Source organism: Lycium ferocissimum, chromosome 2, assembly GCF_029784015.1.
Source record: "Lycium ferocissimum isolate CSIRO_LF1 chromosome 2, AGI_CSIRO_Lferr_CH_V1, whole genome shotgun sequence".
Taxonomy (NCBI): domain Eukaryota; kingdom Viridiplantae; phylum Streptophyta; class Magnoliopsida; order Solanales; family Solanaceae; genus Lycium; species Lycium ferocissimum.
In genome coordinates this window covers 71655894-71682345 of record NC_081343.1, presented here as the reverse complement: position 1 = coordinate 71682345, position 26452 = coordinate 71655894, and the positions used below count along the sequence as shown (strand labels likewise).

At 36.6% G+C, this 26452-nt stretch overlaps 1 protein-coding gene across 1 annotated transcript; it reads right to left on the bottom strand.

Annotated features, from left to right (window-relative positions):
* Nucleotides 1-27: 27 nt before the first annotated feature.
* On the bottom strand, nucleotides 28-4625 carry LOC132047367 (uncharacterized). The gene is made up of 5 exons (XM_059438407.1): nucleotides 4184-4625; nucleotides 3961-4110; nucleotides 1518-2028; nucleotides 1202-1384; nucleotides 28-1045 (listed from the first exon to the last, which is right to left on the bottom strand). The coding sequence occupies exons 1-5, from the start codon at nucleotides 4391-4393 to the stop codon at nucleotides 246-248; spliced, it is 1854 nt and encodes a 617-aa protein (XP_059294390.1). The 5' UTR covers nucleotides 4394-4625; the 3' UTR covers nucleotides 28-245.
* Between the last annotated feature and the right edge of the window lie 21827 nt (nucleotides 4626-26452).

Genomic DNA, 26452 nt, shown 5'->3' with positions numbered 1-26452 from the left:
AATACATCTACGCAAAGCACAAATACATCTACACAAAGCACAAACATAATAGCGTAAGTGATTCATATTGCACAGGCTATGTCTACTTCATGATCCTTTAACCTGACTACTAATGGATAAAGGATAGGCACATTTCCATACTTCATCATGGTAGTGAAGTAGACACAGAGACATCTCCCAAACTGAAATCATACAGGTTTTGCACCTCCCGATACATCATCATTGTTAAGGAGTAGACACCAGATTTATTCATGAAGCATAGCTTTTGCTGTCTCATATGCTGTCTTTGCAGCATTTCGCTGTTCTTGAGCATTCTCCAACTCCTTCAATGCAATCGAAAGACTCTCCTCAGAATTTTTCTTCTCCTCACTGATATGTTCCAATCTGTATCGCAGAGCTGAGTTCTCCACCTCACAATGGGCTAATTCAGCCTCGATTTGAGAAAGCCTAGCTCTAACCACAGAAGCTTCGTCCTCAAGCTTTAGAAGGCGTTGCTCAACAAGAGTAGAAGCATTAATTGCCTCAACATGAGCATGAGAAAGCTCATCTAATTTTAGTTTCTCGGAAATCCAGTGATTAACAAGGGTTTCAAAGCATTGATCACTGGATAAAGAGCATTCAATTTTAGCCAGTGATGATACAGAAGAAATAAAAGTCTCCACTCGTTCACTAAAATGTTGGCGATCAACACCTAATTGGTCCAGAGCAGCAAAAGTAGCATCTGTCTCTTTGATCATAGTTTTGTGATCATTGATATCCATCGACTCAAGAAGGGTAAGAAGATCCTTCTGAAGACGATCAGCAGCCTGCCAAAATACCTTTGAGATCGAACACCGCATAGTGCTGTTTTGTCCACCTCCCTGGAAACTTTTTCCATCAGGCTTCTTTTTGATAGAGTCTAGGAGCTGCACATCTTCATCAACCGTAAGCATTGAAGAGATGTTAATTTCAGTTGGTAAAAGATTTCTTTGCTGAGTGGCTGGGGAAGCATCATCTTCTCTACCCGCATCTTGAAGGATAAAGATGGGCTCAGGAGGAAAAACATCTGCAAAGAGATTAAAAGTGAAGTAAAACAAGCCATATGTTAGGGTGACTGAGGCTAGATTACGATATCTGTAACCACCCCTTTTGGTTCATTTTTGTGGAGATAGGAGGGGGTAGGGGGGGCATATTATTACGCAGTTGCAGAAAAGAAACTTACAGGGCGTAAAATGCTCTACTGAGGGTACCATCAAGCACCGAGGAGGGGGGAAGGCAAGCCTGCCCCACCAACCCTGGAGTGCAACATTTAAATTTGGATGAATAGAATTTAACATCCAATCCATTGTTGCCACCAAATGCATTGGTGAGACAGAAGAATGAGCTAGGGAAGGAGCAAATGAAGCTGCAAGGCAAAGCAAGGGGAAAGGATTAAAAAGAACAAAAAAGAAACATAAATACCTGTCAGATCTACAAGGTGAGTGATCATTGGAAACAAATTGGAAAATAGGAGAAGCAGAGTAAGTTTCTACACAAACCTGGAACATCTACAAGAATCTGTTTGCAAACTTCAGTCTGTATTGGATGAATCTCCCCCTCAGATTCCACAAGAGACAGATGAAGCATTTCGTCAGCCAAACAGTTCCTCGACTTTGTTGCTGGCAACTGCAAGCAACCAGTTGAAGAGAGAAGAGAAGTATCACCAACTTTAAGCTCACCTTTTCGTGATCTTTTGCAGTGCTTTCTTGAAGGTTCATCCAACACCTCGTCCTCTCCAATGAAATCCTCTAAAATTACTGTGCGACTCTTCAGTGGTCCAGTTGTTGCAGGAAAAGTGTTGAGGTTATAATAAATCTCTTCAGGAGATGTGTCCATATCACCAACTCCGGATCTTACACTGCATTCCTCAACCAAGTCACTAGATGCAGAACTGACATCAACACTGGTCAGTGTCGACAGAGATGAACTAGTGCTTTCATTTACTTGGGCGCTTCTTGCTACTGCTTCCTCAGCATCTAGCCATAGTTTGTAGTCACAAGCTCCATGTCCCTGTCAAGAGTTTGGTCAATAGCAGTTCAAGTTTGAAGAGCTAAAATATAACAATCCTTTGAAAATTAACTATGAGAAGATCTAAAACAAGTAAAAGCGGGATTCTAATACAATTAGAAGATCCCAGCAACACAACTTCAAGGATAGGATATTACCATAAATATGCTCCGCAGTGCCCAAGCAAACAAGCAGCACTTATTTTCCAAAGTCAAGTAAGTACAATGCATTTCTTAGTTGTGCTGGTGGTTAGGGCATAGACTAATAACCAGGTAAGGCAAATGAAGAAAGTATTTCTCCCAGCCATGCATTCCCTATTTCCTTACCTTGAAGCCAACTCAATCACCTTTTTTCAAAATGATCCAATCTCGAAATTTGAAGATGCAACATATCTAAGATGAGTTATGTTGCATGGCTATAGTATTTGTTGTTTTAATTTCTCTTTGTTTCTCAGTATATATATCCATACATAATGCTTTTTAACATTGTAATTTTCACATAATCTATAGGAATATTACTGCCGACGCTCATGCACACTCTTCGTTTCACCATGATCAGAAAACCTAGTTATTTTGTGTTATTCATTTTCATTAAGTACCATTCCTCCCCTCCCCATTCGAACAAGAAAAATCAGGTACCTTTTGACTATATCACTATAGACAATCATCCCTTCATATCTCAACATCGTCTATTGAACGGTGATTATAGAAAGACAGTGTCTACTTTACTCTTTAATTTACCAATCTCTAGACCCTTTTTATGTAAATTCTTTTGCATCTAGATTTTTTTTTTTTTTCCTTTTTGCGATATTGATCAACTTGACTCTATTATGTTCCTTTTTCCCTTTGCCCCTTTATCTTATACTTTTTACCTAAAACTTGGTTTTATTTTGCACTGAATAGTGATTCTAAATTCATTCACAATATTAATAGAGAAACTCTTAAAAATTTGTTACAATATTTTTGTGACAAGTTACATTTATTACAAATCTACAACTATCTTAAGCAATTTTTACTTTAGCATCGAGTTTGAGACCCTCTCTTTTATTTTCAATTGTGTAAGTAGAATTTTGACTTTAGATTTGCATTAAGTAAATTATCTTTCAGGAGCAAATTTCTCTTTTACATATTAATAGTTCGTTGTCACTAACAAATGTGTTTTATTACAACTTACTACTTTTTGCCCGTGTCACTTCAGTTGCTATATAAGTGACTAAGTGAGTTCACTAGCATAAACGAAAAAAGAAAAGGAAAATCATCAAAAACAAATCTACAAAAGAATATGAGGAATGATAATCTAGAGGCAAAATGATACTACATCTATAAAATTACTAGATTGTAAAATAAGAGGGGAAGAACGTCTATAGCATAAAACTAGAGGGCTGCTTGATTTTTGAAACTGAATTTTTTTTTTGAAACTGAGGGGTGCTTGAATTTTAGCAGAAGGAAAACGAGTATCACCAAAACAACCATTTCATTTTGTCAAACTTCTTCAGATAAATGTTCAGGATCCAAAATTAGAATAGTAACAAAGAGAGAAAGACCCCCAATCCCATCCATAACAAAGAGAAAAATCATTGACCGATATGTTCCGTTATACTAAAAATGATAGCCAGCCACATTTATGTACTTTAATCTTTATATAGCATTAATGCTGGTGGATGAATGATAGTCAAGCTACAGTTGTAAAAATGATGAGGTAAAATCAAAACTTATATCAATGACCAAGGGGAAATGATGCAGCAAGTTCAAGGTTCAGTGACCAATTTTTGTTACAAGTATACCACGATTCTTGCTTGTGTTTTGCGAAAAAGTAAGATCTTTATCTATATATAATGTCCTTTTGCTAGATTCAAAAGTAGAAATGTGAAGGGGAAAAAACGGTGTCAAATTATGTAGGAAAAAGAAGGCAAGTACAAGGCAGAAAAGGTAAAACCTTTTTAATTGGACAGATGAAGAAAATCCGACCCGCATCACTCTCGGCACCCACCCGGCAAAAGTCAGCACCGCAACGGCAAAGCGGAACATTAATAAATTCGTCAAAGTTTACCTCGTCAGCCCACTTGAAAAACTGACACTTGCTTTTCTGAAACGCAAAACAAGATGAAACATGTCATGAAAGAGACAAAAATTTAGCAGCCGGGAGAAGAGAGACTGACGTCGTTGGCGGGGCAGCGATAGAAATTGCGTCCAGGGTTTTTAAGTGTGTTTGAGGTGAAAAGTTTGCAACAACCAGCACCGCAACGGCAGGGCAAGGACCGTCGAAATTTCTTACCATCAAAATCATCGCCCACGCTGGCTTTGTTGGGGCATTGTCTTGCCCAGTGCCCTGACTTGCCACAACTATGACAACTATCACTCTCCCACATTTACATCAACTTAAGGTCTGCTCTTGGAAATCAACTTAGTATGATCCCCACCGTGTCTGTGCCATCATGGATTCCGCAATGCAAGGAGGGGAAGAATAAAGGTTGCACTCAAAAAGGGAAAGTGAGCACTACCCGACAACCGGCCATATTCTCGCAAGCAAATACTATAACATTATTTTTCACATTTCAAACTAATTCTTTGACTAAATTTAAAGAATAACGTTTCCATGCCCCCGCACCTCGAAGCTTTCGGATTACCCACATCATTTATCAAACTAATAAATAGGCAAAATACATCAAAACCCCCTGAACTATACCCGAAAAGTCGATATCACACCTAAACTATACGAGCGACCTATTACACACCTAATATATTTAAAAGTGATATTTTTTGCTCCCCGATATAATATGACCGGTTAGATTAGGAGAGGTAGTGTACACACTCTCTCCCCACGTCAATGCCACGTCAGTCCACGTCAGTACCACGTCAATCCATGTCAGTGCCACGTCAAAAAATTCTCTAATTTTTATTTATTTTATTTATTCTTTCACAATTTTGCTTTATTTACTTTATTAACAAAATTAAAAATTTTAAAAACTAATTTTCCCTCTTCTTTTTCATTTCACCACACCATCCCCATCCCCCCCCCCCCCCCTTCCCTTCCACCTTCACGCTACCCCCACCCCCCAAATCCTTCACACCACCAGCACCACCTGCCCGCCAGCCCCCACCCCCAGACCACCACCACATCCCCCTTTTCTTCTTCACCCCCAACCCCCACCCGTCCCTTTCTTCTTCATTTCCCCGCCCTCTCCTCCATTTCATCACCATCAAACAAGCCATCCCGTTCACACGCTTTTGTCGTGGGGTTGGTCGTACTGCTCAGGCAAAGAATCGCCATTCAAATGGTCAAGGACGTTGGCCTGTGAAATCTGCAGGGTTTATTCTAGATTTACTCAAAAATGCTGAGAGCAATGCTGAGGTTAAAGGCTTGGATGTGGATTCACTTTTCATTTCTCACATCCAAGTAAATGAAGCACAAAAACAGAGGCGCCGCACGTACGCGGACATGGACGAATCAACCCCTATATGTCTCACCTTGCCATATTGGGTTGACATTGTCCGAGAAGGAAGAGTCCGTCGAAGGAGCGGGAGACACGGTTGGCTTCTAGAAAGACAAAGGCGTAAGCAATGAATACGGAATGCGAGAAGATGTTAAGTTTTAATGTCGTTATAGTCTCTGTTATGAAACAATTTTGGCAGATTGAACCATGTTCCTCCAGAAATTTGGTTTTGCATATTCTTACTTTTCCAAAACTTGAGTTGGATGTTGCCTTATTCTATGGCTTGGTTGCTGGAATTTTTTCCTTGGTGGATCAAAAAAAAAACATACCATCAGAGGTTTACCAAGCCAAGATACAGATTCACTCGTCTCTAAACCCAAACAACCTTTTTTTAAGCTCACATAAGCAAATATCATCATTTTCTTTCGAGAAAATGGTCGCATATATTTCGAAGAATTTAGGGTGCTTTGGACTGAGTAACACACAAAACTAATGAATTCCCAATTCCGAAGAACGTCCTTCCATTGAAGACTAATCCATGATTGGCTGTAGCCTGCTCCTCCCAAAATCCGAATGTTATTGGTGCATTAGTTGCTAATGATGCTATTATCTCTTCTAATTCCTCCAAAACACCTTAGTGGAAATGAAATGGAGGAGAGGCGGGTTTGGGTGGTGGGGTGGTAGTGGTGAAAATGGAGAAGAAGAGTTGAAAGAAAATCGAGCTTTTATTAAATTAAAAATTATTTTTACTACTTCACTCGCCTATTTATTAATTATCATTGTTTTTTTTGCCACGTTAGCTTATAAGGTGCAAATAAATTCGGTTTTAGATGTTAAGGTGTGTAATAGGTCGCTCGTATAGTTTAGGTGTGATATCGACTTTTCGGGTATAGTTCAGGGGGGTTTTGATGTATTTTGCCTAATAAATACATTTACAAAATGATCATTTTAGCAAACTTGTCCTCGCTAAAATACTCCTTTTTAACTTATGAAATAACACAAAGATAAAAATATATTGAGAATATTCTAACATAATTTGAATGAAAGGCTCCAAAAAAAATGATAAAAGTTCCATCTAAAAGTGAAATATTTAGCGAAATAAGAACTAAACTTGATAGGTCATAACCTCATTAAGCCCCTTTACTTACCCAATTATAGCTTGAGCAGTGCAGTTATGATATGACATTCATTGTTATAATTATTATAATTGGAAGGGGAAAAGAAGGGGGGGAGTTGTATTTAAGATAATTCTAAAATTAACTTTTGGATTCTTTAATATAGAAAACCAGGGAAGAAAAAAATTTGACAGAAAAAAAAAAAAAAAGATTATCGCATTGTTTGGCCAAAATGAGATGTCATCTCACTCTCTCTATATCATAGTTATATAATATAATTATTTTTTTTAAGTGTTAAAAGGGTGACCGGATGAAACAAAATATTAACCGTTATATGTAACTTAAGACTCTTTTCATACTCTTTTATAAGGTGATAGTTTTATTTTCCAAAAGTTTTCTTCAAAGGGATAAATAAGCTAATAAAAGAATCAAAGAAGAAAATAATGCGAAAATTCTAATGCATATAGATATAACTGGTTCAATGAGAGCAAGAAATCTAGAAACATTGGAATAGTTCATTTCGGAGTAAAAAAATCGTTTTCAAATAGTGTTTGATTGGTTGCGTATTAATCATTGTCTTCTTCAAAGACATCATCAAACTTAAAACTTCTTATTGTAGTTTTATATTTCCCTTTATCTTATTTTTTTCTTGTCACATTTTTTACAAAATTACACTACCATTTAGGACTACGAATGGGATACAAGAAGTCGAAAAGTTCATGATAAATATACTGTAAATTTTTCACATATTTTCCATATACTTTAATAACAAAAAAAAAAAAATCATTTTCCACAACAAATTTGAATCCACCTCAAGGAATCATTCAAAGTTCTCTCTTAAATTATGGAAATACTTGATTTACACTTCCTTTTTAACAGTAGAGAGAGAGAGAGAAGAAGTATTTTCACAAGCCACACCAAAAATGGAGGTCCCTTTATATGTCACTGTAGTACAAAAATTGTTGGCATTACATGATCAGGCTGTATATAGTTTAGAATTCCTTGTATATGAGTTTTATATATTAGTGTATATTTGTGATTGTAATAGTTTTGGGCAAATGTATTTAGTTTTATTTCATTTAGATTGATATGTACTCTACCCGGCCTAAACGAGAAAAGCCCAAACTATATAAAGGGATCTCAAGTCGGGTGAAACTCAACTGATTGATTTTTCTCTTTCCACGAAAGGAAACTCTTTTTTACTCTCTTCTCTCTTTGGTAAAGTTAGGGTTTGTTATCATTGTTATCCAATTTTAACTCGATTTAAGATCTCAACATGGTATCAGAGCGGTTCAATTGAAAGATCTAAGGTTCCGCAATCGACCGATATTACCCTCGAGCTAGGGTTTAAAGTTTTCTTCATTTTTTTTGGGTTCGATTTGAAGTTTTCTTCGAGTTTTCTTGTGATTTTTGCCATTGTAGACAAGACCCTGCTTCTTCAAGTCAAGAAGAAGACTGGTAACATCTTTTCACTTACTCGATACATATCAAAACTGCGTCTTCGAGGATTTTGCGATTCTGTCGATCGATACTTAGGTTTTTTTTGTGTTTTTCGATCTGTTTTTCGCATTTCACATAAAATATTATTGTATTAGTTGTTTAATATGGGTACTCCCGCAAACAATACTGGTAATGTTGCTAATTCGAGTAATACTGAAGGATTTACAGAATTTACCCTAGATTCATCGCATCCCTATTACATTCATCCATCTGAGAAACCTACTTATCAATTAGTTCCAATTCGTTTTGCCATATGGAGGAACAGTATGGTGACTTCATTATCTGCCAAAAACAAATTAGGTATGGTAAATGGTAAATACCCTAGGCCTGAAGAAAATTCACTTTATTCTGAATTTTGGGAAAGATGTAACCATATGGTGAAGGCCTGGATTACTAATTCACTCTCAAGGCGACATAGCAATCAGTGTAATGTGTCTTCCCACTTCCAAAGATGTCTGGAAAGACATAAATGAAAGGTTTGGGCAATCTAATGGTTCTCGATACATTCAAATACAAAGGGAAATTAGTTCCACTAGCCAAGGATCTTCTGCTATAGATGCTTATTTCACTAGAATGAGGAGTCTTTAGGATGAACTGAATTGTTCCTATGTTGGGCCTGAATGCACTTGTGGTGCCTTACCTAAGTTCATCCAAGATCAGCAACTCTTCCAACTCCTTAATGGGTTGAATTAGGGCTTCTCCACTGTGAAAAGCAACACCCTCATGATGACACATTTACCTTCACTGAGCAAGGTTTATTCATTGCTCCAAAATGATGAAAGCCAGAAGGAGGCTCAGTTTGGGATTCCCAGTTTTTCTGGTGACTCAGCTACTTTCTCTGCATCATCCTCATCAACTAGACCTCTCAATAATTTCAATCAACATCACAACACCAATTTCAATCAATATCCTGCTTCATCCTCCAACAGCAAAACTTACTAGCAAAAGGTTGCTTGCAACCCTAACAACACCTCAAACAAGAACCCTTCTACCCTGTATTGCAAATATTGCAAGAGAACTGGTCATGTCATGGGGAAATGCTACAGGATACACAGATATTCTACTGATTTCAAGTTCACAAACAATAAGAAATCTTCAGCAGCCTATGCGCAATTATCAGATGATCATACTTCTCAAATTCGTCCTCATATTATGCCTGTTCCACCCACTCAGGACTTCTCAATCTATGGTTATAGACAAGAGCAGGTTCACCAAATTATGAGCATGTTAAAACAAGCCCAGTTATCCCCTAGCTCTCAGGGCACACACTGCGTGAATCTTCTGGGTTTGCCAATTTTACAGGTTTGTGTAACAGCATTATTTTTAGTTCTAATGGTTACACTGTGTGTGCTTGTTCTCAATTAGGAACAAACCCTTGGATTTTAGATTCAGGTGCAACAAACCATATGCCACCTCACAAACATATTTTACACCAACTTCAACCTTTATCTACCCCTTTCCTTATTACATTACCAAATGGATACAAATTAAAGGTTGTGTCAACAGGGTCCCTATTTCTTAGAGATGACCTCACTCTGCACATTGTCCTCTTAGTAACTTCTTTCCACTTCAACTTAGTTTCTATATATCAACTTCTCAAACAATTACATTGGTTAGCAATGTTTTCTACTTCTGCTTGTCATTTACAGGGCCCTTCTCTGAAGAGGCCACTGGAAATTGGTAAAGCTTCAAATGGACTGTATTACTATTAACATGACAACAACTATCCATGCAATCCCATCCATGATCCAGTTCAACCTACTAGCTGCAGTTTTACTACTGTTTTGTTTCTATTTCCTCTTGTAATAAGTTTACTCCTATTTCTACTTCTGCTTGTACTGATTTTCATCATGCTTCTATTTCCACTTGTAATGTTGTAAATACTACTTCTTCCCCCATCCCGTACCTCATCGTGTAATTCCTCTCCAGCTGTTAATAAAGTAAATATGTTTTGGCATCAAAGGTTTGTCATAAGCCTTATCACAAAATGAAGTCAATTCCTTTTATTCATTCTAAAATTTCACCCAAACAAACTTTCACCTACCCTGTTTGCCCCTTGGCAAGACAATAAAGATTTTCCTTTCCACAAAGTCAAATACACTCTACAGTTCCCTTCCAATTAGTACACATTGATACTTGGGGCCCTTACCACACTCAAACTTATAATGGTTATAGGTATTTCCTCACCTTAGTAGATGACTATACTAGAGTCACATGGACCCACCTCATTTCCTGTAAGAGTAATGCCCTGACCATTCTAAAAGCCTCCACATCCATGGTCAAGGTACAGTTTCACACCCCTGTACAATCTTTTAGGTCTGACAATGCATATGAGCTAGGTAGCAGCTTTGAAGCTTCCTCTTTTTTTTTTTTTTACTGAGAACGACACTCTTCACCAAGCTACTATCCCACATACACCTCAACAGAATGGTGTTATGGAAAGAAAACATAAACGCCTCCTTGAAACATCTAGAGCCTTATTTTTTCAATCCAAACTACCTCCCAAATGTTGGGGTGACTATGTCTTGAAAACCACCTATATCATTAATAGACTTCCTTCTTCTGTTCCCAATAACACTTCTCCTTTTGAGAAATTACATGGTGTGCCACCATCCTATGAACATCTCAAATCCTTTGGTTGCTTTTGTTATGCAACCACTCCTAAACTTGATAGGGATAAATTTCAACCTAGAGCCATTCCTTCTGTCTTCCTTGGTTATCCTTGTGGCAAGAAAGGATACAAGTTGTTGAATCTTGCTACCCATTCTATATTTTTTTTCTAGAGATGTTGTCTTCCATGAAACACATTTCCCCTATTTTGTCTCATCCATTCCTTCCCCTTCTTCCCCTAATCTCTTCTTTGATGATACTCCTCCACTTACAGTACATGTCCTTTCTCCTCCACCAAAGACCCTCTCCCCATCCTATTCCTGATCTTGATTGCCTCCCCTTAGTCCTCTTTATTCTCCTCCTCCTTCCCCTGCTTCACCACCCCCTCCTGTTCCTGCTCCTCTTCCACCTCCTATTCCTGCTCCTACTATAAAATCATCTAGGCCATCTGTTCCCCCTTCTTACTTGTCTGATTATATTTGTAATTCAGTCTCCTCCAGTTCTGCACCTATATCCAAGGTTTCTTCCAGTAAGCTGCATATGCTTGAACCTCAAACTTACCAACAGGTTGTTCATGATCCTAATTGGCAAGGGGCCATGTAACAGGAATTTAAGGCTCTAAAAGCCAATCAAACTTGGGATCTGGTGCCCCTTCCTCATAATAAGAAACCAATATCATGTAAGTGGGTTTATAAGATCAAACAGAAATCTGATGGGCCTGTGGAAAGATACAAGGCCAAATTAGTCATCAGAGGTGATACTCAACAGGAGGGGATTACTTACACTAAAACTTTCTCTCCAGTTGTGAAATTCGCCACTATCAAAGTTCTTCTTTCCCTTGTTGCCAAAAGACACTAGGTAGTCTATCAACTTGATGTCAATAATGCTTTCCTTCATGGGGATCTCTATGAAGAGGTGTACATGAAAGTTCCTTCTGGCCTGCAAGTCTCTTCTTCCACCCCTACATCTGCTCCATTGGTATGCCAGCTTAAAAAGTCCTTGTATGGCCTCAAACAGGCTTCTAGACAATAGTTCTCCAAATTGTCTGAGGCTCTGTCCAACAAAGGTTATGTATCCAGCAAAAATGATTACTCTTTATTCACTAAAACCTCTAATGATTCTCTTACTGTTCTGGCTGTATATGTTGATGGCATTCTCTTGGCTGGAGATGATGTCACTGAACTTGACAATTTGAAACTCTATTTGGATGATCAGTTCAAAATTAAAGACCTTGGTTCTGTTTATTACTTTCTGGGTTCAGAAGTGACTACTCACCCTCAGGGTTACCTTATGTCCCAACACAAGTTCACTACTGAATTGTTGACTGAGTTCAACTGCTCTCATTTCAATCCTGTGATTGCTCCCCTTGATGTGTCACTCAAATTAACTGCTGACATGGGTGCACCTTTGACTGTCCCATCCTCTTATAGGAGGCTAGTCGGTAAACTGAATTTCCTTCAGCACACAAGGCCAGATATCTCTTTTTCTGTACAGCAATTGAGCTAATTTTTACAAGCTCCTCAAGTTCCTCATATGATGGTTGGTCTTCATATTTTGCGATACCTTATGAATGCCCCTGATCTTGGGCTTCTCCTATCAAACTCTGCTGATTTTTCTTTATTGGCCTATTCTGACTCAGACTGGGCTGCTTGTGCCCAGTCCAGAAAGTTTGTCACTGGTTACTTTATTACACTTGGTGGTGCTCCTGTTTCTTGGAAAAGCAAGAAGCAACCTACTATATCTTTGTCATCAGCTGAGGCAGAATACAGGGCCCTGCGCAAGGTTGTTGCTGAAGTTTCCTGGTTAGTAAGACTTCTTGCTGATTTTGGTTTGCCTATTTCACATCCAGTTCCTATTTTTTGTGATAGCCAGGCAGCCTTATATATTGCAAAAAATCCAGTTTTCCATGAACCTACGAAGCTCATAGAGGTCGACTGTCATTTTGTTCGAGATAGTCTCCAAGCTGGTCTTATCCCATTACATTTTGTGCCTTCTGCTGCTCAACTAGCTAATATTCTCACCAAGGTTCTTCTAGGCTCTACACATCACATCCTTCTTGGCAAGCTTGGAGTCTTCACACCCTCTAGCTTGAGAGGGGGGGTGAGGTGTTGGCATTACATGATCAGGCTGTATATAGTTTAGAACTCCTTGTATATGAGTTGTATATATTAGTGTATGTTTCTGATTGTAATAGTTTTGGGCAAATGTATTTAGTTTTATTTCATTTAGACTGACATGTACTCTACCCGACCTAAACCAGAAAAACCCAAACTATATAAAAGGATCTCAAGGCGGGTGAAACTCAACTGATTGATTTTCTCTTTCCACGGAATGAAACTCTTTTTTTCTCTCCTCTCTTTGGTAAAGTTAGGGTTTGTTATCATTGTTATTCAATTTTTAACTCGATTTAAGATCTCAACAAAAACTGGTATGAATTATTTATCATTTTAGAAAATCAAGAAGGCATTAATTACTTTATTAAAAAAATCAATAGTTACTGCTTGCAACAAATTTTCTCAAGATACAACAAATAAACTACAATCACAAAATAATAAAATAGTAAATTCATTTATCAAGATTGTGAGTACAAATCTATATATTCCCTTGATTCTTCTCTCCTAAATTTTCTCCATAATTCGAGGGCCGTTAGTTGCATGTTTCTCGAACGTAGAATGATTTGGACCTCCTTGAGATATATTTGATCACCAAGAACGTCAGGCAGAATTGATCTCCTTGTAAATACCCATGATTTATGAGTATCCGACATGTATTTTTAAGGGAATATGTGTCCCCTTTTAAAGATATGATCTAGGGTTTAGGGTAGAGTAGCCTCCAAGAAACCATAACTAACCTTAGAGTTTGAAGATGAATTGAACTCATCTCCTATTGCAAACAGGGTAGAATTTTGTTGTCTACAATTACTACTCCCAAAAAGTCATATGCTCATTTAAGGAAGATTATGATCAATGCCATTAAAATAGTTCTCTCTATGGATCTTAAACGACAGATAAAGAATGTAGAAAAGAGTTAAACGAATGTAAAAGACCGATATTTCCCCTAATTAATTATATTTTTTGAACAATATACTCTAAATTTTTCACATATTTTCCATATACTTTAATAACAAAGAAGAAGAAGATCATTTTCCACAAGAAATCCGAATCCACCTCAAGGAATCCTTTAAAGTTCTCTCTTAAATTATGGAGATGCTTGATTTACACTTCCTTTTTAACAAGAGAGAGAGAGAGAGAGAGAGAGAAGAAGTTTTTTCACAAGCCACACCAAAATTCACAAGAAATAATCCTTCAAGGGCTTTTTCTCCTAAATTACAAAGCGCTCAGAATAGTATTTAGTGGAGACAAAAAAAATCTTGAAAATTAAGGAAGAAAAAAGAAAGGAAAGGAAAAAGAGTTTTTCTTAGGTGTAACAAAAAAATGAAAAATAAACACATAAAACTTTTAAACCTTCCTTTCATTTTCTCTGAATTAAACTTGTATGCAAAGTTTTTATTCTATATCCTTACAATTAAATAATGGAACTTAGTGCTTGTTAATTAAAAACCCACATATTACAGCAAGAGGTGTCCATTAAATTAAATTACACGAGAATGTTCACTTGATGCTCTATTAATTTGAATTACGAAGCAAGATTTTAAAATGATAATTGAAATTCTAAAATCAAAAATCAAGTGTTTACTATCGATAGGGTCTATCGGAAACAACATCTCTATCTCATACCCCACTTGAAAGATCACACTGGGTTTGTGGTTGTTGAAGTGTTTATATAAGTTTCTCCGTGAAGCAAAAATGAAAAATTCACTATCACGACACACAAGTAAGATTCCACCTTCTTGAATATGTCACTTAAAAAGATAGTTTATGTGATGGTGATACTAGGTTTGGAGGGAAAGAAGTTGGAGGGAAGATTCAAATATGAACTTGAGTTTATGTTGAGTTGTAATCTGCTTTGAGCCATGTTGTTAATGTGTTTTTGAGCTGAAATCTTGTTGTATGGATAGTAGTATATAAGTATTGAGGTTGTTACACTTGGTGTATTTGGAAGAAGGAAGTATATAGGTGTAGTATGCGAAGCGTATATCAGACTGTTTTATTGTACGTCTCTAAATATTGAAGATATGCGTTTAAAGAGGATCATATGAGATTGTTATATTGATTGTTGGATGTGTGTGATGATTAAGAAATATGGAAAATGTAGCCCGTTTGTTTTAGAATCTATTTATCGTTTGATATACATGATATACTAGTACCATCTAAGCTTGGAAATGCCTTCCTTTGTTATAGGATTGGAGTACTAGCTCGACGGATTCGTTGTGGGATTGTGTTGATGACTTGAGGTATGTTAAGGTTAACCTTCCTTCTTTTGGAAATGATTCATATGAACGAAACGTAACGCTACACCATAATGATTCTATTCTTAGCAGCTAGGGATATTCTATGTTGATTCATGTCTTGTTAATATTGTTCTTAGCAAGTTCCTCTCCAGATTCAGTATGCATCATAGAGTCACATGTTGATGAAACTGCTATGACCCCACAGGCGTTATATACGCGTATACTTATATTATATGTATATGGGTTATGGGGAAGGTTGCGGCATTTATATACGTACTACCACTTGATCAGTTGGTTATATGATGGTAATTATGCCCACAGAGGCAGATATGATATGATGGGATGCCCACAGAGGCTTGACAAGTGTTATATATGTATATACATATATGTATATGTATATATAGATGTATATAATATAATATATGTATATATAAGAGCAAGCGTTATATACGCATATATATACAATATTTATGCATATCATTGGCCCTCAGTAGCAGTTCAGATATACAGGATGCATTCCTTTTATCCTGTGTACTTTTATGTCTTATTTATGTTACTTTCATGCCTTACATACTCAGTACGTTGTTCGTAGTGACGCACCTTTTGCTTGGGAGACGCTGTGTTTCATACCCATAGGTTCAGGTAGATAGGTTGACGACCTACCTCAGTAGGTTGCAATTCAGCTGATATTAGAGCACTCCACTTGTCTCAGAGTTGCTGTCGTGTCTTGGTACGGTATGTATTTGTTGTACATATGGGTATGGCAGGGCCCTGTCCCAACCTTATTATGTTATGTACTCTAGTAGAGGCTTGTAGACAGCTGTGGTACCGTTAGACATTGTATGACCCTCTCGTCCGTTTTGTTCCTCGATTGAAAAGAGATGTCTTGAGCAATCGGAGAAGCACTTTGATAAACAGATTTGATCTTGACCGATTCAATGTTGGTATTAGTGTTTGTCCATAATGGCCTTGTCGGTTCGTACAGTTATGTCCAGCATGGTTATATATATATGTGCTTTCGGGCTCGTTCCTTTTCAGTATAGTTTTCTTATGATCTAGCTGGTTGCCATTTGATGACCTTCTCAGTCCACCCTTGTTTATAGTTATAATATGAAATTATGTTTTAGCGGTGCTTGGTAGGTAGGGCCGGTACCTGTCATGACCCTTCGGTTTGGGTCGTGACAGCCGGGGTCTTATCCTGGAAACAACCAGTGTTTTCAGTACTTCATTAGAGGCTTCATAGACTTGAGTGATAGCTAGACAGAGTAGCAAGCTTTCCATGTTAAGCCATGTTGGCTACAGTTTATGCTTGAGACATATGTTAGCGTTTTCGCATTTTGATTTATATCATTCAGACTTTCAGTATATCGATCAGCATGCGTTAGTTTATTTTTCGCATTCAGTATGTTATGATACCACATGTTAATTCAGTCAGCCAGTTGGTTCGCTCGGTCAGATGTAGTCAGGCATCGGGTGTCATGTTTCGTCCAGGCCCAGGTTTGGGGAGTGACTTTAAATTTCATCCTAGGTGTAAAGATTACGAATAATGCACATTTGTTTTGCTAATGATCTTCTCATGTTTTGCAAGTTGAGACTCAGTCTATTAAGCTTCTCCAAGAGGCTTTTTAAAGATTCTCAGCAGCTTCTGGGCTGCAAGCAAACATTGACAAGAGTTCTATCTACACGTCTGGTGTGAAGGAGGACTTAAAGCTTGAAATTCTCCAGAACCTGGGATTCTGTGAAGGGACACTCCCTTTTAATTACCTGGGTGTCCCCCTCTCCTCCAAGAAGCTTATTATAGCTCAATGTATGCCATTGGTAGAAAAGGTCACTGAAAGAATACAATGCTGGTCTGCAAAGCTGCTGTCCTATGCAGGCTGGTTACGATTGAAAAAATATGTGGCGTTTGGCATGCAAACATACTAGGCCCACATCTTAATTGTCACGACCCAACCCCGTAGGCCGTGACTAGTGCCCGAGCTAGACACTCGTACACACCCATTAACCAGAATCAGAATACAAATAACTTATACATCTACAAAGGTCAGACGTCGTCTCAAACTGTCGCATATAAACATATATACCGCACAGAATCCGGCAAGGATGTCATAAAACACAACATCCCAAAATATATATATATATATATATACACAAGCCGATAAGGCTGCCACGGCGAATGGGACCGCCCAAAACATAAATCACACAGACATAACTGAACAGTAACTATTCACAACCCACACATATGTCTACAGACCTCTAAGAGTAACAACGGTATCATATGACGGGACAGGGCCCGTCGTGCCCACTGAATGACGTACATATATACAACGAAAGAGTACGTACCAAAATATGGGCTCGGAATAAAGGAGCACTCAAGATATGAGAATGGATATCCTAAGATGAGCGGATCACCAAATCGGCGTACATACTGCGGGCATGAAACGCGACCCCGAAAGAAAGGGGGTCGGTGCGAATATGTCGAGTATGTAAAGCATGAGATACGATGAACGGGGTATAACGAAGTAAGGAAATCCACGAGAAAATGCGTACAATATCCGGAATATCAAAATGCTTACCTTTAAAACACAAACATGCGTATTAATATCACATATATGCATATATATATCCGGCCCATTATAGGACTCGGTGAACATGGTCGCCACCCCGTCATTGGCGCCATAACACATCATACTCCAGAAAATACATCATACTCCAGAGAACACATCATACTCCAGAAAACACATCATACTCCAGAAAACACATCATAACTCCGTAACACATCATACTCCGTATATAGATATACGAACCGTGCGTGCGAGTGAGGGGACTCGGAGAAAGATGCAAAATAGAATGCACACACGGAGAATGGTAAATAGTCATATGTATATAAATCATCCTTTGAGACTCGATAGATAAGTAAGTAATCAACGCTCGAGGGTTAAGACGATAGTCATGTTAAGTTCTTTCAAAATGTCGTTAGAACTATGCAAAAAAGTCTGGGGACCATGGACATGTATCAAACCAATTCGAGCCCGCCTATGAAAGTTACGGACATTATTCGCTTTAGGACCCTCTACGAACGTATCGAAGCGATTCGAGCCCCGTCTACGAAAGTTAGGGACCTTATTCAACATAGAATCCTTTAGGAACAAGAACTCTTTATTCAACATTTTACTATCCAATCATACAAAAGACACAAGGGCCATAGCTCGACTATATTAGGAATGCTAACATCAAGAAGTGAATAAGAATCGTAGGCATGCTCGGATCTTATGAATAGAAAGTTACCCCTAAGGCTCGTATCATATCTTACTTACATCTAAGACATGCCAAAAGAAAGAAAAGATAGGCTTTACATACCTCGTCCGCTTCCTAAGCTAATCCGAACTTAGGTCTCGGGCTTCCCAAGATCTACAACAACGTCATTAAATACTAAACATTAGTTACAGGTACTTAGGAATTCAATCCCAAGCTAGCACTTTATTTACAAAAAATTCGGGCAGCATTTCCTTTATAAATTCAACAAACCCCGAGAATTCAACTCGGCCAAATCATCAACAACAATACCAACAACCATATTAACAACATCAACAATTAATTCAAAACGGCCCAACCAATATACAACACCACCCGAAACCTCCAAACTCAATAAGAACAACAACAACGCATTCCTCTCTTCCAAATTCATGAATTATACCAACAATCCACACATTAACAACTTCATTTTCATAAATACAAGAAACTATATTAAAATCACATTAGCTTCTACAACAGCCCACAACGATTACAACTTCAACTTGAACCATTAAACCTTCATTTTCATCATAGAATCCGCAACAACAACAACCAAAAATACTAAGTAAAATTAGTTCATCACTCCTACACAATACAACACATACACGGCTCAACACCAACACACATGGTTCTATGAATTTCATTCATTTCTACACACTACAACACGTTCAAACCATCCATAACACATGTAAAGAAGATTAAACCTTACCTTTTCCACTTAACTTCTCAACTTGGCTAGGGTTGTAAATTGCAAAAATGAATGGTTTGGTTGCTCCAACAACTACTCCACGTTAATAAGGACCTTCCAATTGGTTGAAATGCTAGAAGAATTTTTTTTTTTTTTTTTTTGATCAATATTTATGGCACCATATTCGGCTTGCCATGGCCGAATATCTCCATCTTTTTCTTCAAGTTTCTTAAGTGTGAAAATGATGAATATGTGTTGCCTTGTCATGACTCATCTATATATATAAATACATAGCCTCTACAAGGTGGACACTTGCCCCCACTCATGGCTTAAGGCAATCAAAATTAGCCAAGCCATGGGTAGTACCCCACACCATAACTCACGGCCACTTGTAGCCTTTTTCATGAAATATTTAACTTTCCTTAATTAACTTTTAACCCCTAATCTTCCTTAATATTCCATACCAATAAAATTATAAGCAACATGTGCCTTAAAACAAAATCGGAGGTTAAAAGTCTCTACCTCGTATCCCGAAATAGTCTTGTCCTTAACTTATCGCGGTTAGCTCGGAATATCCCAATGTACAAAATATGGGATATAACATTAATATTGCCAAAGAGAATCATGAAATTGATAAACTGCCTATGCAGAACTTTCCTTTGACGAGTAAACTTCTAAAGAGCTCTTGTGTCATGGAAAAAGTGTGTCATTCAACATCAGCAGGTGGACAAAATGTTCTTAATCTCTGCATGTGGAACAAAGCAGCTGTCCTGAAACAGTTTCTAGGCCTTAGCTGAAAAGAAAGACTATTTGTGGATTAGGTGGGTCCAATTCTACTATATGAAGTAAGAGTCAGTGGAAACTTGTAATATTCCAGCAAATGCCACCTGGGTAATTAGAAATATCTTAGAGTCAAGAAAGTATCTACTACAAGCCCCTGCTCTTCATGGTGATCTACATACAAGACTTGCTGCTGTGGTGTCAAACTCAAAATTTTCTATCAACAAGATGTACATTTCTCTGTTACCACAGTTCCCCAAAGCACCATGGAAGTGTATCGCATTGCAGACTAGCATTCACCCGAGATATAAATTCATACTTTGACTGGCAATGATGAGAAGGTCGGCTACATTAAACAGACTCCTTAAATTTGGAATTAGGGTTCCTCCAACTTGTGGTGTTCTGCAATACTATTGATGAAACACTGTTCCACTTATTATTTGAATGCGCTGTCATAAAATGTTTATAGCATAGGATGCTGGTTTGGCTAGGGGTTCATAGATAAATTGGAAGTTGGAAAGAGGAGGTACAATGGACTGCAAAATGGGCAAAGAAGAAACTGGCAGGGGTGCAATTACTAGTGCTACTTTTGCTATGGTGATTGCTTTGGTATGGAGGGAGAGAAATTTGATCAGATTCCAGAGTAGCAAGTACAATGAAAATAGATTGTGCAAGGAGATTGCTGTTCATATTCACATCAGGGGCAACACAAGAAGGGAAATGGGAATCAATGCTTACCCAGTTAAATACAATGCCTTAATAGGCCAGCTGCAGAAGGGAAACTGATGTTTGGTTCATAAATGTCATGGTTAGCTAGTTACTGGTTTTTTTGTGGCTTTTGCTTTCTATGTAATTGCTTGCCAGAAGTTGAATTGTATTGTTTTTCATAGTCTTTTGTAGATAGGCTAGTTTGTAAGTTGAGTCTGTTTTGAGAAACAGGCGGTCTGCCTTGTTTAGTTTTGTAACTATCACTTTTGGTATTAATAAAATCATTTATTTACCAAAAAAAAGTTGAATTCCTAATTCAAAATTCATACTTCAGAATGACTACATAAGCTTATAATTTATATTACATTGTAGTATGCAGGAGAAATAAACATGACACTTATGATGGAAGTTTATATTAGCTTTGGTAAATAGGGAGTATCCAAGAAGTCAGCCCTTCAAGAAATAGAATTCATGACAGAAGACAAAAAATTTGTGATTTGATAGTGTTTCAAAATCACAACATGAAAGATGCAATTCATATCCTTTAAATGCTCCCTCTGTCCCAATTTATGTGATATAGTTTGACTGGACACGAAGTTTAAAGTTTAAAGTTAAATTGTTACCAAATAAGGAAATGTATCATTCTTTTTGGGACAAACTAAAAAGGAAAGTGTATCACATAAATTGGGATAGAGATAGTAATTTTTAACTCTATGAGAAAGAATTTTTTTCCAAAGAAAAAGAGTGATACCAAAAATTATATAAAGTATATATAACATGGCAACATTTGATATGATATTTATTTGTTAAATTCGTAGCTCTCCAATGAATTATATTTCGAGACACACTGCAAGAAAAGTTAGCTATTATAAAAATAACACACAATAAATCATAGGTGAGAAAATATAAACGAACAACTAATACACATTACTTAGACATAAGCTTATCTAAAAAGGCAATATAAAAGAGGGACTGGAAAGGAAAACAAGGAAATGCATACTATAGGGAGAGCTGAATCATGGGGCGAATGAGATTGAAAATTTTAATTGCACATAGTATATTTTGATAGGAAGAAAAAGTATAATACAACGAATAGGAGTGCTAATAGATTCTTCTTCATTTTAAGAACTTTTGAGATTACTAAATCCTCAAATTCCTCACATTTCAAGAACTTTCGTCAATCTGTTTATAATGTGTAATGAAATGAGAAAATGGTTTACTTTGTGCATTAAAGATTGTATTCAATACTCTATGGTAGAGTAAGGGAGGCAGGACGAGGAAAAGAAAAGGTAAAAACATTTGATAAAAGTAAAATCCTTTATAACTTTATGTGATAGACTTAAAAAATTATTTTTAGAATGACTGAATTATATACGAAATGTGTATGTATCTTATAAAGTTAATGGATACGTAGGATGTGTATAGATGAACTTAAATAATTAAAAATTGAGATATTTTTTGTTTGTTAAACCAGTGGCGGAGCCAGAATTTCTGCCAAGGGGGTTAAAAATATAAAAAAATAAACATACAAAGAAGCCTAAGGGGGCTCAACATCCACTATATATACTTAAAAAATAATTTTAACCTTGTAAAAACAGTGTTTTTTTTCAACCGAGGAGGTTCGGATGAACACCCTCGGCATAGTGTGGCTCCGCCACTGTGTTAAAGGGGTACTACTTATATATTTTTATACAAAATAATTACACAAGAATCGGGGCATTTGTGCCCGGTGCATGTTCTGGGAGATCCCATTTTGATAATAATAAACAAGGAATTTGACGCTTATAAGTAGTTCTAGAACGTCTGATCATAGCGTAGTATTTTCAAACACTAGGGAACTACTAAGATCCTCCCCCTATAAAAAAGTTATTTTTTTGCACCCTCTTTTGCCAACAAATCAGCGACCTTGTACTGTTCGCAGTAGTTGTGTCTTACCACCGGATGTCCCAGCCTTCTCATAAATGACTTGCAGTAGGAGATAATAGCATTGTAAGGTAGGTGTTCATGTTTTAACATTGCATTTACCTTAGTTGAGTCAGTGGTGGGCTCAGCAGGCATTAAATTGAGACATATTTTATTGATCATGCATATTACCTACACAGAGAGCGCTTGCATATTTTCCATATTTTTTTTATACAGTAGGAAATACTAAAAGGTACTAAAATCTTTCATAAGCTACACTGCTTAAATATGATAGAAGCAAAAACTCTATTTACTTGATTGCATTTCCCCATACAGGCAAATCTTCTTCATGTTTGTGGCATTCATTTGCCAAAAAGTCTGCACACTTGTTTGCTTCTCCCCAAATGTGGATAATGTTCGCCTTGTTGACTTACAGTAGGTATCTGCAATCTTCAATTTTGACAACAAGCAAACAGTCTGTTTCCACTTCTAACTCTATATTTCTTATTGTTTTTGCTAAACTATAGCCCCTGTTTGATGCTCCATAGTTCTGTGACGAGGCTTGAAGTAAGTCTCATCTTACATGAATATCTCAATATCCACTTTACTTGATGATCTCTAAAAGTTCATCCGAACACAAAGTTTCCAGTTTGGATCTTCACACTGCCATCGACATCTAAATTAATCTTCCCTACAGAAAGAGGAGACCAAGCAATTAGTTTGACTTGTTTAGATATAGAGGTTTGTTGAGGAAATACTTCAACAATTTCCCTAGCACAATCAGTAATATGTTTACATATAAGTTCTACAGGAAGACATTTTTCTCAAACAAGTTTCGATTTCTTTCTTGCCATTTATGCCACATAATTGAAAATATAATTGTAACTCGATTAGGGAATTGACAAACATCACTAATAATATCATCAATCCATTCAAATATAGATTTAGCATTCATGACCTCGATCTCACTATCTGAGATGAAACTATTCCATATTTGTTTAGACTTTGGGCATGTCTTAATAATGTGTGAAGTGTGCTCTACATCGTTTGCATTTTGGTGAGTCAAGTAGCTTCCTGGTGAATCCATCTAAGCTCATTAGACATAAGTTTATTATGTTTGACAAGCCATATGAAACGTTTGATAAAAGTTTCCTATTTTAGTTCAATATCCTACCATTAGGCAATTTCATACGCTGATTTGATAGTAAATTTTTCATTACGTGTTGGAATCCAAATAATTTTACATGGAAGACAACAACATAGTGAGAAATAATATGGATATGCATGGCCTCTACCTCTAGTCTGTTGGAAATCTTACGGAAAATACTTCATCACGAACACTTGTAGGGACTTCTCTTCATCACGAACACTTGTAATGACTTATCTTCAACACGAACACTTGTAGGAACTTCTTCTAAGCTTGAGTACTTGATCACGAACAATTGTAGAGAATTCTTCGTAGCTTGAGGCATGCCAATGGCCTTTGTCCTTACCAGGATATTTCACCGGTATGGGTGTATCCCCATTACAAACTCTTCTAGAGGAGCAATCTAACAAAGATTTCTCTTATACAAACCCAGCAATACAAAATATATGATAAAGTGTTATCCTAAAAAAATTATATATCTTCAACATGAAACAAGAAGATTATATAGGGAATGAAAACCAACCAAGACTAATAACTCCAACAGAGGTGAATTGTATTCATTAGCCATTAAGGCTATATTAATATAATATTATTAATAATAATTAGGAGTAAAGATTTATGATAATGGTCAAATATCATTTGCCAAACTAAGGAAAGGAAACGCCAATAGTAGTCGTTCAAATATTCAATTTGCATAAAACACATTAATATGATAAAATAATGACTCATTAATATATAACAAAATAATGGATTAAAATCTTCTTTTGAGATATTAAACTCAATTTTTCACAACAATCCCCCACTATCTCAAAAAGAATAAAAAGAAATAGAATGAAATATTTCTTTGGGTTTTCACATATGAGTACAACGCGTCGAATGCAGTGTCTCGTAGACTATGAACCGGACCTAGATAAAATAAGATTAAACTTACGGAACAATCGGTGAAGTATAACACTTCTATGAACCAAAAATTCTTTTGTAAGCCCATTGTCTTATTCTATCATCATACTCGCACAATCTTTGTCGTTATCGCGGTTTTGCGCTAAGAGGCCATGCGCGTGTCACCGGTATTCATGAGTGCTCTGAAATCCGTCACAATTTCATAGAAGCGGCACCACTCCACACTCGTATAGGTCCACCCATCAGTGTATTCTGTGAGCAATACACCACCTAAAGGATATGGTAATGAATTAAGAGTTTATGCTCCAGCCTCGCTTTGCCTTGCAAATTTGCACTATATTCACACACCGCTAGGAAGAGACATAATTTAATAGTGCACTTTGATCAACTAATGACTTGTTATTACCCATATGAACCTAATTCATGGGATCTCCAATCACATAAGTTGGGTTACCATCATTATTAATCTTCTCAAATGACAAAGTCTCATTCCCCTCGATGTTTCTTTTAGTCTTGTGAATCGGCCAAATTACTTCACGTTATAAAAACTATCACATCTCACAATAAGCGCTATTAAGAAATTATTTTCTCACACAACTAATGTTGTTTGGCAACCCTGAAATATATACATGTTGGTTTTATCCCAACCTCAATACTCATAAGACATCTTAACCTCATCACTAGCCAACTTCAAACCATAAACTCATATTTCATTATGGTTTACTTGGCTTATTTTCATATTGATTATTACACCCCCACAAAGTAAACACACATACTCATTAGTGAATTTTGAGATCCTTAGCATCATTGTATCCTCTCTAGTACATCAAATATTAATTCACTATAACATTATCCATCATATTCTTTTCAAAACCATGTTAACACCATACTTTTTTTTTTTTCCAAAACATTTTGAATAACAAGACCAACTGAAATATTATCACTTTTAAACCATTCTCTCAAAACAACTCTAGTAAGATATCATGACCCCCATAATTTCAAAAATTTCAAAGTAAGGACTTTCATGACTCATAACACCATAACCCCCACATTTTCAAAGTGTTTAAGATAGGGAACAATAGTTTCATAACCTCATAAGTAGTATTACTAATTCTCATAAAATATTTCATCTTATAAATAACAAGCTAATAATATAACTCACCCAAATAGCTATACTCACAATATGTCATCATCAATAAATATTTTTAAGAAAAAAAATATGAGAAAAATAAGTATCGATATTAAAAGTATTTTTAAAAATAGTAAGCACATAATTCCAATACTTATTGTCCACAATTTGGAAACAACCTCATCATCTTCAAATAGAGTATTCACTCCAATGATAACACCAATATTTTTAAAAAGTAGTTTTAAGAAGATTTTTTTTTTTTTTCTAAGAACTTGAATAGTTCTTGAATCACCAACATAAGTAAATCATTTTTCTTCTTCTTCAACTTGAGTGTAGCAAATTTAACTTTACTTGCACAAATATGATTAATAGTATCATCATCTAACACCCAATATCTTATATTAGCCACAAGATTGGCTCGAGAAATGACCACAATAAATATATCATCCGCTTAACCAAAATCATTTTTAATTAGCGGGATTATCATTCTCCGAATCTTCTCTACATTGATGAACATGATGACATAGTTCGTCACACACAAAATAATAATTATCTCCATCAAAACCTTCTTTAACCAAAGTAAAATTTTCACATAAATATCTCACATTTGTAGGAAAAGAAATTTGTCATAATTCAACATTTCTTCATCCAAATCATCAAGCAAGATAATTTTAAAGCCTAAATTAAATTTATCAAATCTCTTCAATTTGCAAAGAACACAACTTATACAAACACAGATCTCAAAGATAGGTCTACAGGTTCTTGCACCATAATTAATCTATGAAGATAAGCATCAATTTCAAGCCAACTTTTCAAAAAATTATCACAACATATAGATGCATATTATTATACATATCTTTGCACTCATCT